Source organism: Hypanus sabinus, unplaced genomic scaffold, assembly GCF_030144855.1.
Source record: "Hypanus sabinus isolate sHypSab1 unplaced genomic scaffold, sHypSab1.hap1 scaffold_440, whole genome shotgun sequence".
In the NCBI taxonomy this organism is placed as follows: domain Eukaryota; kingdom Metazoa; phylum Chordata; class Chondrichthyes; order Myliobatiformes; family Dasyatidae; genus Hypanus; species Hypanus sabinus.
The window spans coordinates 35,805-48,707 of record NW_026781314.1 but is presented as its reverse complement, the minus strand read 5'-3'; the positions used below and the strand labels follow the sequence as shown (position 1 = coordinate 48,707).

The following is a 12,903-nucleotide window of genomic DNA, read 5'->3' as shown; positions in this document are numbered from 1 at the left end:
TGAGCTGATATACATCAAAATAATCACTGTAACAAAGCATTATGGCTGCAGAGAAAGTGCGGTGCAGATAGACATATGGTGCAGGGTCACATCCAGTTACATTGTGAGGTTGAGTCCATTTTATCATTCATTTGGCTTATAACTGCAGACAGGAAGCCGTCCTTCAGCCTGGTGTTACGCACTTTAAGGCTTTTGTATCTCTTCCCCGATGGGGGAGCGGGTTTGCAGCAAGAATGTCCAGGTTGTGAGGATCTTTGAGTACATGGCCTGCTCTCCCGAGGCAGGGGAAGTGTAGGAAGAGCCCATGGAATGGAGGCTTGTTTCTCTGATGTTCTCTGCAGTTCCTTGCAGTCATGGGCAGAGCAGTAGCCATACAAAGGCGTGAAGTATCGACAAGGAGATCAGAGACCTCGGCCTTGTGTAGCTGGATCCTGGACTTCCTGTCAGATCGCCAGCAGGTGGTAAGAGTGGGCTCCCTCTCCTCTGTCTCTCTGACCCTCAGCACACATACCCCACAGGGTTGTCTCTTTGGCCCTCTCCTTTACTCTCTGTGCACCCATGACTTGTGTTGCCACCCACAGCTCCAATCTGCTAATTAAATTTTGCTGACAGCAGTACATTGATTGGCCTAATCTGAAATACTGATAACAATCAATCAAATGCCTTCTGACAAGGCTCGGTCCAAACAAACTTTTCACCCTTCTTCAGGAGATTGGTCAGAGGAAGAGCGATAGCAGCAAAGTTCTTACGATAATATCCATCCATTCCCAGAAACCTTCTAAACCTTCTTAGCAGTCAGAATAGGAACTTGAGAAATTGCCTGGACTTTTGCCCGAACAGGAGCCAACTTCCTTTGATGTACAACATAGCCAAGACAGGTCACACTGGCATTGCCAAATTCACTCTTAGCCAAGTTAACTGTAAGGTTGTCCTAGGAAAGCCTGTCAAATAGCTTTTCTACTGCAGAGATATGCTCTTCCCAAGTGTCACTCCCTGTAACTAAGTCATCAATATAGGTATCTGTGTGTTCTCACCCTCGAATTACAAAATCAATCATTCTCTGGGATGTTCCTGGAGCATTTTTCCTTCCAAAAGGCAAAACATTGTATTCATACAACCCAGATGCTGTCACAAACACAGAAATGTCTCTACCTCTGTCTGTCAATGGAACACACCAATACCCTTTGAACAGATCAATCTTTGTAAGATATTAGCTATTCCAGCCTTATCGATGCAATCATCCACCCTAGGGATAGGATAGGCATCAGTTTTTGTTACTGCATTTACCTTTCTACAATCAGTGCAAAATCTAACACTACCATCATGTTTGGGCATAATAATGCAGAGTGACTCCAATCTCATTTTGAAGGCCTAATAATACCATTCTCCAGCATATACTCAATTCCCTGGTCAGCCAATTTACACTTTTCGACGTTCATGCGAAGTGGGTGTTGTTTAATCGGTTTGGCTTGACCAACATCTACATCATGTACTGCGACCGTGGTTTGCCTGGGAACATCGGGAAATAAATCTTTGTACTTCAGAATTAATTCCTTCAGCTGTTGTTGTTGCTTTGGCTGCAGATGAGCCAACTCGTTATCAATGTTTTCGAGAACAACCGAGTTCATTAGCCTAACTGGGACCATGTTTGGCTCGTGAAAAGTCTCAGACGAGTCAATTGTTTCATTCTCAGGGTTACCAGATTCATTTGTTTTGACAACAATACTCACAGATGGTGCCTGCTTGTCAAAAAAGGCTTTATCATATTTATGTGCACCACCTGTGTTAGTTTACGTCAGTCGGGTGTTTTAATAACAGAATTCACATTATTAATTTGAGAGACTATCTCATACGGTCTATTGAATTTCGCCTGAAGTGGATTCGTCAACATAAGGCAAGCACCTTATCTCCCACCTGGTATTTTCTTTCGCAACCCTGCTTATCAAACCAACACTTCATTTTGTTTTGAGAAATCTTTAAGTTTTGTCTCGCTAGACTACAGGCTTGGTGTAGTTTATTTTTGAACTTCAAAACATAGTCTAACGAGTTAACATGTACATCCCCATCAATCCACGGTTCCTTTTAACAAGGTCAAAGGTCACTCTGCGACCAAATACAAGTTCAAATGGAGTAAAGCCCAGTGATTCCTGTACTGACTCTCTTTCTGTGGACAAAATCAAATGTATTCCTTCATCTGGACAAAAGCAAAAGTATCCCTTCATCCCAGTCTTTTCCATTTTCAACACAATATGTCTTAATCATTGTTTTGAGGGTAGAATGAAATCTTTCTAAAGCCCCTTCTGGTTCCAGATGGTATGCAAATGATGCAATCTGTTTTGCTCCCAATTCATAAACTACCTGCTTGAATAATGCAGTTATACAAATACATCCTTGATCAGACTGTATTTCTTTAGACAAATCGAATAAAGTGAAAATCTTGGTAAGAGCCTTCACCACAGTTTTAGCTTTAATATTTCTGAGAGGCATTGCCTCTGGGAATCTGGATGTAGTACACATAATAGTTAGCAGATACTGATGGCCAGCTTTAGACTTTGGCAATGGGCCAACACAATCCACTATAACTTTAGAAAAGGGTTCACCGAATGCAGGTACATGCCACTGGGGTGAGCTCATTAGGTTTACCCACAACTTGACAAGTGCCTTTTGGAAACTCTTATTCAGGGTAAACATAACTTCATGAGTTAAAGCAAACTGATCTGCTAATCCAGCAGATTCCTGCGGAGTGGCAGCATCATTTCCATCTAAATACGTCTTTATGTCATCAGGGACGCACCTTTGGAATTCTTCAATTAAAACCAAATCTCTCAAGCTGTTAAAATCATCATTTACATGTTCAGATGTGCACCAGTGGTCAATAGACACAAATTTCTCATAAGCAAATTCCGTATATCTGGTTCACAGATTTCTTCAAATTTCTAAACTTTTGCCTGTCTGCTTCTGGGACCAACCCATAAGCTTTGAGCACAGCCTGTTTCACTACGTCATAATATGTGGTCATAATGCGTGGCCATGTGGTTAAGGTGTTGAACTAGCGATCTGAAGGTCATGAGTTCGAGCCTCAGCCGAGGCAGCTTGTGTGTCCTTGAGCAAAACACTGAACCACACACAGCTCCTGCACATTTATAGCCCAGTGGCGATGATTGGGGCAGCATAAATAAGTAAATAATAAGCTGCTTCAGCAACTGTCAAAGCAGAATAGGGTTGCTAAGCCTTCCCCTTAAGTACACTTTGTAAGAGAATTTTCTGTCTGCTTTTCTGCCTCTTTAGCCTGAAACTGCCTCTGCCTTTCTGGAGCCTCCATCTTTAATATTTCTAACTTCTACTGGAGCTCAAGCTCACGAGGTTTACATTCAGGAAACACCTCCAACTCCTTCACTTTAAACACATCCTCAGATACATAATGCTCAGCTATTATCTTCTGCATCTGTGCCCTCCTCATTGTCAATTTCACCTTAGCAAGTATTAACGTTCTAGCAATACTCAACAACTCAATCCTTCTGGTGTCCTCTAATGCCTGAGAGGTTCACACTTCCAGATATCTATCAACATCCATTGCTGCTGGTTTTCCACACACAAGTAAATCAAAAGGGATTTCCCCAATGAAATTGATAATTAATCAATCCTTAAATTTGTCATATCCCAGACACAGCCCCATTTTGTTACAAACCATAATGCTTTAGAAATGAACCAACAGCAAAAGACTACTCCCAGTGGCCACACATTTTAATTCCACATCCCATTCCCATGCTGATATGTCTATCCATGGCCTCCTCTACTGTCAAAATGAATCCAAACTCAGGTTGGAGGAACAACACCTTATATACCGGCTGAGTAGCCTCCAACATGATGGCATGAACACTGACTTCTCTAACTTCTGTTAATGCCCGTCCTCCCCTTCTTACCCCATCCCTGACATATTTAGTTGTTTACCTGTTCTCCCCCTCCCTCTGGTACTTCCACCCCCACCCTTTTCTTTCTCCCAAGGCCTCCCGTCCCATGATCCTTTCCCTTCACCAGCTCTGCATCACTTTCGCCAATCACCTTTCCGGCTCTCAGCTTCACCCCCACCCCCTCAGGCCTTCTCCTATCATTTGCATTTCACCCTCCCCCCATTACTTTCAAATCTCTTACTATCTTTCAGTTAGTACTGTCGAAGGGTCTTGGCCCACATCGTCGACAGTGCTTCTCCCTATAGATGTTGCCTGGCCTGCTGTGTTCTATCAGCATTTTTTTTGTGTTTGTATTTCCAGCATCTGCAGATTTCCTCGTGAGTGTTATGTGTATGTATGTGTGTAAATATAACTCCCAAACTTCTGAGCTCAGGGGAAACAAGGCTTGGAGTCTGGAGATGTTAAAGTATTAAAGTTCAATTCATTCACAGAATAGGTGATGTGAGAGAGATATTTTTGTAATCCAGGGTAAATGTTGAGAGAAGGCAATTATGTTGTATTCCACAGGTTCCATGGTGGTAAAAAGAGAGAACAGTCACTCTACATTTTATCCATCATCTTTACAAATGTACATACGAATTATCACCTAAAATGAATTGTCATAAGGGGTATCATCAAATGAATGACTACGCCACAGCCAGGCAAGGGTTAATACATGTCTCCACAGGATATCCCAAATCAGATCCACTCCTGTGGATCAAATGAGGTGACAACCACACATTCGATGTACGGTGAATCAATAATTAGCCCACCCTTGTGAGTGAAGGAAAGTTCCAAACAGTGATCCTTGGCTACTAGTTCCCTGGTTTCGATCCTTCCATTTTTCCTCCTTTGTCTCCGTCTGACTCTGAGTGTCTGTGTCCTCAGTTAAAACTAAACAAGCTGCGAGCGATGTAAACAAGCTGCAAGTCAGACTGATTCACCTTCTTAATCTCTCTCTCTCTCTCTTAAAATGACAGTCTACAGCAAACAAAACCAAAGGATTCATAACAATGGCCTCTCCTTACTGTGAACTGACTGGTGTGCCAAGAGGTGGGATGACTGAGTGAATCCTTTCCCACATTCTGAGCCTCTCTCTAGTGTGAACTCGCTGATGACTCTGTAGGGTGGATGACTGAGTGAATCTCTTCCGACAGAATAAGCAGGTGAACGGCTTCTCCCCAGTGTGAACTCGCTGGTGTCTCTGCAGGGTGGAAGAGTCAGTGAATCCTTTCCCACAGACTGAGCAGGTGAACGGCATCTCCCCAGTGTGAACTCGCTGGTGTCTCCGTAGGTTGGATGACCGAGTGAATCGCTTCCCACATTCTGAGCAGGTGAACGGCCTCTCTCCAGTGTGAACTCGCTGGTGTCTCCGTAGGGTTGAAGAGTCAGTGAATCTCTTCCCACAGACTGAGCAGGTGAATGGCTTCTCCCCAGCGTGAATTTGCTGATGTACCAGTAGGGTGGATGACACAGTGAATCCTTTCCCACACACTGAGCAGGTGAACGGCCTCTCTCCAGTGTGAACTCGCTGGTGTCTCCGTAGGGTTGAAGAGTCAGTGAATCTCTTCCCACAGACTGAGCAGGTGAATGGCTTCTCCCCAGTGTGAACTCGCTGGTGACTCTGTAGGGTAGATGACAGAGTGAATCCTTTCCCACAGACTGAGCAGGTGAATGGCTTCTCCTCAGTGTGAACTCGCTGGTGTCTCTGTAGGGTGGATGACAGAGTGAATCCTTTCCCACAGACTGAGCAGGTGAATGTCTTCTCCTCAGTGTGAACTCGCTGGTGTCTCTGTAGGTTGGATGACAGACTGAATCCTTTCCCACAGACTGAGCAGGTGAAAGGCTTCTCCCCAGTGTGAACTCGCTGGTGTCCCTGTAGGGTGGATGATTGAGTGAATCCTTTCCCACAGACTGAGCAGGTGAATGGCCTCTCCCCAGTGTGAACTCGCTGGTGTCTCTGTAGGTGGGATGACAGAGTGAATCCTTTTCCACAGTCTGAGCAGGTGAACAGCTTCTCCCCAGTGTGAATTCGCTGATGTACCAGTAGGGTGGATGACTGAGTGAATCCTTTCCCACAGACTGAGCAGGTGAATGGCTTATCCTCAGTGTGAACTCGCTGATGTACCAGTAGGCGGGATGACAGTGTGAATCCCTTTCCACAGTCTGAGCAGGTGAACGGCTTCTCCCCAGTGTGAACTCCCTGATGTCTCAGTAGGCGGGATGACAGTGTGAATCCCTTTCCACAGTCTGAGCAGGTGAACAGCTTCTCCCCAGTGTGAATTCGCTGATGTACCAGTAGGGTGGATGACAGAGTGAATCCTTTCCCACAGACTGAGCAGGTGAATGGCTTCTCCCCAGTGTGAACTCGCTGGTGACTCTGTAGGTTGGATAACTGAGTAAATCTCTTCTCACAGACTGAGCAAGTGAACGGCCGCTCCCCAGTGTGAACTCGCTGGTGAGCCATTAGGTCAGATGACAGAGTGAATCCTTACCCAGAAGTTCTGCAGAAGACCAGCCTCTGCCCGGTGTGAACTGATTGGTGTGTCCACAGGTGGGATGACCGACTGAACCCCTTCTCACACACAGAACAGGTGAATGGCCTTGTCCAGTGTGAACTTGCTGATGTACCTTTAGTTGAGATGACCGAGTGAATCCATTCCCACTGTCTGGGCAGGTGAATGTCCTTTTTCCTGTGTAAAATGATGGGCATGCCAGTTGGTCAAAATCACCGAGTGAATTCCTCCCGACAGTCTGAGCCGGTAGGGTGGACAATTGGAACCCTTGCTCCACTTCTTAAGTATCTAGGCAGAGACAACAAAACTGGCGTGTCATGTTTAAGCTTCCTGGAGATGAATTCCTTCTCATTTTTAACCTGTAAAAAAATTTACAAAATCCATCAATGGGTTTAGGACAACATTTCAGATGAGATTACTTGAGTTGCCAAGGTTTGATCTGGTATCACACGGTTACAGTGAGGTTCACCCAGAGAAATCATCTCCTGACTGGGCAGAGTGCTGGTATCTGGAATGACCATCAATTATCTGATGCTCTTCCTGTCTCTTTAACAATGGGGCATTTCTGCCGTCTCCAATCTGTGACCTGGCTCAGTTTGACTCCCTCCATTGTTATTATTCCCGGCTCCTGCTGAGCGGCATGTGTTCCTTGTCCCACAGTGACTGAAACACTCTCATGCAAATTGTCTTTCTTGACGTGCAGCTGGGATCTTCTCTTGTGTATTATTAACAAAATGCCACAATTTTAACGCCATTTAAAAAATTCCCGCTGAAATGACTGGTTGGCCGCACATCTGTTAAAGGGACTCAGAGTGAATTTTTGTATTATTTCAGGTTCTTGTCGCAATCATAGAAAATTTCAACACAGAAACAGGCCCTTTGGGCAATCTAGTTTGTGCTGAACTATTTAAACAGCCCACTCCCACACCCCTACCATCCAGGTATCTACACAAACCTCTTAAAAGTTAAAATCGAGCTCGCATGCACCACTTGTGCTGGCTGCTCATTCCACAGCCGGATGACCCTCTATGTGAAGAAGTTCCTCTCATGCTCCCCTTAACATTTCACCTTTCACCCTTAACCCATGGCCTCTGGTTGTAGTCCCACCCAATCTCAGTGAAGAAAGCCAGCTTGCATTAACACTATGTGTGCCTCTCTATCACAATCAAATCTCCCCTCAATCTTCTACATTCCCAAGAATAATGTCCTGATTTGTTCAATCTTTCCTTATAATCCAAGTCCTCCAGACATGGCAACATCCTTGTGTATTTTCTCTGAAATCTCTGAACTTCTTTTACATCTTTCCTGTAGGTAGGTGACCAAAACTGCACATAATACTCCAAATAAGGCCTCACCAATGTCTTCTACAAGTCATCTATTGTTGTCACTACTGTGGTTCATGCAGGGCAATGGGCTAAAATATTTCCTTCCATCCCTATCTAACTGTGATACCACTTTCAGTGAATTAAGGTATTCCCAGGTCCCTTTCTTCTACAACACTCCTCTATGCCCGACCAGTCACTGTGAAAGACCTCCCTTGGTAGGTCAGACCAAATGCCACAACTCACACTGGTCTGCATTAAATTCCATTTTCCAATTCTCAAACCATTTTCCCACCTGGTCCAGATCGCACTGCAAGCCATGATAGTCTTCTTGCAGCCGCTAAACCTCCAGTCTTGTTGTCATCCACAAATTTTCTGATCCAGTTAACCACACTATCATCCAGATTACAGATATAGATGACAAACAACAACAGATCCAGCACTGATCCCTATGGCACACAACTAATCACAGGATTACAGTTATAGAGGCAACCATCTGCTACCACACTCTGGCTTCTCCCAAAGACAGTGTCTCATCCAATTTACTGTCTCATCTAGAATGCTGAGTGACTGAACCTTCTTGACCAACCTCCCATATGAGACTTTATCAAGTGCCTTGCTAAAGTCCATGCAGACAACATCTACTGCCTTGCCTTCATCCACTTCCCTGATAACCTCCTCGAGAGACTCTGAAAGATTGGCTAGTGCCATGCTGTCTATCCTTTATCAGTCCACACCTATACAAATACTTACAGTATATACTTGGTTCCTGCACACACATTCCAATAACTTTCCCAGTTCTGATGTCAAGCTCACCAATGGATAACTTCCTAGTTTATTTTTACAGCCTTTCTTGAACAGCAGAACAACACTGCCTGTCCTCCAATCCTCCAGTACCTCACCTGTCACTAAGGATGATTTCAATATCTGTGCTTAGGCCCTGATAATTTCTGCACTTGTCTTCCGCAGGGTCCTGGTGAACAACTTGTCAGGCCCTGGGGATTGATCCACACTAATTTGCCTCAAGACAGCAAACGCCTCCACCTCTGTAATCTGTACAGGGTCCATGAAGTTAATGCGGCTTTGCCTCACTTCTCCAGACTCTGTGTCCATCTCCTGAGTAAATACGGATGCAAAAAAAATCTCCCCAAGTCTATGCTATCCTTCATATGGATTACCATTTTGATCTTCCAGAGGATTAATTTTTTTTCCCTTGCAATCTTTTTTGCTCTTAACATATCTGCAGAATCCCTGAGGATTCTCCTTCACCTTGACTGCTGGGGCAAACTCATGCCTTCTTTTATTTCTTTCATAAGTGTTCACTTGAATTTCCTGTATTTCATAAGTACCCCATTTGCTCCTATCTGCCTGTACCTGGTATGCACCTCCTTTTTATTGATCTGGGAGAGGAAAGCCAAAGGGGTGATAGATCTGCATGCTGGGAGGTGGGGGTAAGGAGGGTTAAACTAAAGTTGCAGGGGGAATGGGAGCCTGAATAACGGAACAGATAGTGGTGGAGTTGTGGAGAAAGATTTTGTTCAGGCCTCAGACAAAGTCAGGAATGAAAAAGTTGAGTGTGGTGCAGTGAATATGCTGAGCCCTGTGTATTTCAATACAAGGAGCAGCGTAGGAAAGGCGGATGTGTTCAGGGCATGATCAACACTAGGATCTGGCAACTGTGGACTGGGACAGGCTGCTTTATGGCAAAGGTGTGCTTGGTAAATGGGAGGCCTTCAAAGCAAAATTCTTAAAGTAGAAAGCGGGTATGTCAGAATCAAAGGTAAAGATAGAAACTGTAGGGAAACTTGGATTGCAAGAGATATTCAGACCCTGGTAAAGCACAAAATGGAATTACATAACAGGGATAGGCAGTCAGTTTCTTATGGAGTATAAGAAATGCAAGAGAACACATAAGAAATAAATCCGGATGGCTAAAAGATGGCATGAGGTTGCTGTCACAGAAAAGGTGAAGGATAATCCTCAGGGATTCTAGTGATAGATTAAGAGCAAAAGGATTGCAAGGCAAAAAGTCGGTCCTCTGGAAGACCGGAATGGCAATCCACGTGTGGAAACAAAGCAGATAGGGGAGATCTTAAATATTTTTCAAACTCAATTTACTCAGGAGATGGACAAAGGGTCTGTGGGAGTGTGGAAAAGCAGCATTAACCATTTCAACCCTGGGGAAAAAACACTCCTCTGGCCACTCACACGCTCAATACCCCTCATCATTTTATACACCAAAAAATGTCTCTAAATATAAATAAGGAAATTATACATTGCACAACCTACTTTCCATGATTCAGTACATTTACACAGACAGGTGTGTAAGAAGGGCCCAACAAATATCGGGACAAACGGGCCCAATGCACCCCAAACACAAACTGTTCCTGCTGCCACCATCCAGGAAATGGTATCACAGCAAAAGGACCAACAGGCTCTGGCACATCATCTTCCACCAGGCCATCAGACTGATTAATTCATGCTGATACAATTGCATTTCAATGTTATATTGACTGTCCTATGTGCAAACTATCTATGTAAATTACACGTTGCACATTTAGATGGAGATGTAAGGTAAATATTTCTACTCCTCATGTTTATGAGGTATGTATCTAATAAAGTCAATTCAATTCACCCTCTCCACTATCTGTTCTGTCATTCTGGCTCCCATTCCCTCTACAACTTATTTTAACTACATCACCCCCTCCCCTGCTCACTACCACTAGTAAGCCTTACCACTAGGTTATTCATCCCCTCTTGTTCTGTTCCTCTACCTGACGAATCCCCTATCAGGCCTTTGACTTTCCTCTGCCAGGTAATTCCCCCCAACAGGTTATGAAGTGCTCCACCTGTTGTTGTGGGGGATGGCCACTAGAGTACTCTGCGATGCCTATTTAACCTCATTCCCCTTCCTGATTCTCACCCAGTTTCCTGTGTCCTGTGGGTGTGACTCACCTCTCTGCATGTCATATCTATCACCCCCTCCAACTGCTGGATAATCTGGAATTCACCCATTTCAAGTTGCAGCTCATTGAAGTGCAGGGTTACAAGCTGCACATCTTGTAGGTGAGGGCATCAGGGACACTGGAGGCCTCCCCTCCTTCCCTCCTATACCCCTCTAATTTGTAATAATCTCCCCTCTAATTTGTAATAACCAGTGTGCAGATAAATCTTGTACTGTGCATTTTTTACCCAGTGACAATATGTGCACAGTGAATTTTATATAGAGAGGTATTCATTTTCACAGCTGGCAAATCACTGTTGATAAGTACTTTGATCGAGTTCATCTGCACTCTCACACAACCTATGTAGCAGGCCTGTAACAGGAAATGGAGGATTTTCTCACCAAATCTTTTGCACATTGTCCATATGTGGTTTGCTTGCTAAATTTTGCTTTAAAAAGTCAGATTTCCAAATATCACTCCACTTCTTCCCACTTGCAAATACTCCAGCAACTTTTGCATCACCAAAATGCAAACAGGCATCACTAGTTTCTGTATTCTACATAAATATTCCCCCTGAATCCTCCCCCAATGACTGAGGGTGGTGAATTCAGTGAATGCAATGCCAATGTATATGAAGGGAAGGGCCGTTCTCTGTCTCACTGGAGTCTGACACATTTGTGATGTGAAAGCTACTTGTTGCCCAGGGCAAAGTTGTTTGATGTCATTACGTACCCAGAGAGAATGGGACAAAACATGTTCTCACCGGTCGAAAAGTCCAGAGCAAGAGGAGGTAAAGGAAGCAACACACACTAAATACTGCAGGAGTTCTGCAGGCCAGGCAGCATCTGCGGAAAAAAGTACTAATGCAGATTTTCTCAACTGGTGATGTAAAAGATTTTTGTTCCCTTTCTCCGAGTTCCTAATCCTTGCATTTAGATAGCTGGAGCTCAGCTCTGTCTGAGAGATCCATCGGTTCCCATTCCCTCATCAGCCGGAAGCTCCCCGGGCTCCGTGTACGGATCGTGGGGCTGAGAGAGGGGGAAGAGGGCAGGACTGTCCCGAGATTGCGGATCACGGTGTCCGGATTTCACAAGAATCGTCCCGAAGTCGGTGTTTAAGATAAAAAGACGGAGAATCGCTCTTACCTGCAACCGACATTTTCAAAGCCTTCAGTGTACTGCGCGCATGCGTGAAACTCAGTGACGTCATCAGCCGGACGCCTGCGCATTTCATCGGCGCTTCAGCGCCGGTGAAATTCTTAACTCATGGCCCCATGGGTAGTCACGGTGCCATTAAACATTTCTGCAAGCACCGGTTCAATGTCCATACCTCATTTTTTTTACCGTGGGTATCGAAAAAATCTGCAGCTGTTTAACGCAGAGAGCGGCTCCCATAAACAATATACTCAATATCAACGTGTATCTAATGCCAATGTAAAATGCAGATATAAAACACAGGAGATTCTGCAGTTGCTGGATATTCCTCTCCAAAATTACTGCCTGACCTGTTGATTTCCTCCTGTGTTTTGCAGAAATTGACCACCTTTTTTTTTCGATCAACCAGTTTCCAAATGCTTCTAATCTTTCACCTTTAACCACATCCTGCTGGTCTTATTCGTCGTCCTCCTCTGGACACCATCTCTCTCTGGAGCCCCTGACTCAATCTGGCAAATCTTCGGTTTCTGACTCTGCACCATCGAAGATTCACTCGCTAGTCTGCTGTCAGATTTTAGAGGTGCATTGTGTTCCGAGACCGCAGGTTCGTTTACTGTGAGTGTCGCTTTAAGGGCCTGATTGAGGAGGGCTGTGACGTCAGACACAGGCTGCGGCAGCCTGAGGGAGCGGGAGAGGGAGACAAGCTGTTGGAACTTCAGCGTGTGACTGCTATAGGCTGCAACTCTTCCATGCCCAAAAGGTTGGGTTGATCTGATCATCGGCACGCAGTGCACAACTGATCTGTGACTGTCACTTCGTATCATCCATGTGTGTGGATTTGCTGGAGTATCCTGTGGTGTCACTTTTGTCGGCCCTTACCTGGAATCGGGGTGTTCTGTGGTAACCACTTGAAGACGATATTCCTGTGACTGTCACCTGGTGATATTTCTAAGTGGATTTCGGAACTAATCGACGGATAAGATCTTCGGCGACTGTTATTTCGTTTACCCAGCGTG

At 44.7% G+C, this 12,903-nt stretch overlaps 1 protein-coding gene across 3 annotated transcripts; it reads right to left on the bottom strand.

Moving 5' to 3' along the window:
- Positions 1–4,119: 4,119 nt before the first annotated feature.
- Positions 4,120–11,911, bottom strand: LOC132388946 (zinc finger protein 229-like). 3 transcript variants are annotated; one of them, XM_059961359.1, is made up of 3 exons: positions 11,879–11,898; positions 11,466–11,578; positions 4,120–6,825 (listed from the first exon to the last, which is right to left on the bottom strand). In XM_059961359.1, exon 3 carries the CDS (start codon positions 6,415–6,417, stop codon positions 4,975–4,977), a length of 1,443 nt encoding a protein of 480 aa, XP_059817342.1. In that variant the 5' UTR covers positions 6,418–6,825; positions 11,466–11,578; positions 11,879–11,898; the 3' UTR covers positions 4,120–4,974. The 3 variants fall into 3 exon arrangements, with proteins under 3 accessions (XP_059817342.1, XP_059817345.1, XP_059817343.1); XM_059961362.1 differs by lacking the exon at positions 11,466–11,578 and having other exon boundaries at positions 11,879–11,911; XM_059961360.1 differs by lacking the exon at positions 11,879–11,898 and having other exon boundaries at positions 11,466–11,733.
- Between the last annotated feature and the right edge of the window lie 992 nt (positions 11,912–12,903).

Bases quoted from the DNA above. Each gene is read 5' to 3' on its own strand.
- LOC132388946 (XM_059961362.1), bottom strand. From the start codon at position 6,417: ATGGCTCACCAGCGAGTTCACACTGGGGAGCGGCCGTTCACTTGCTCA.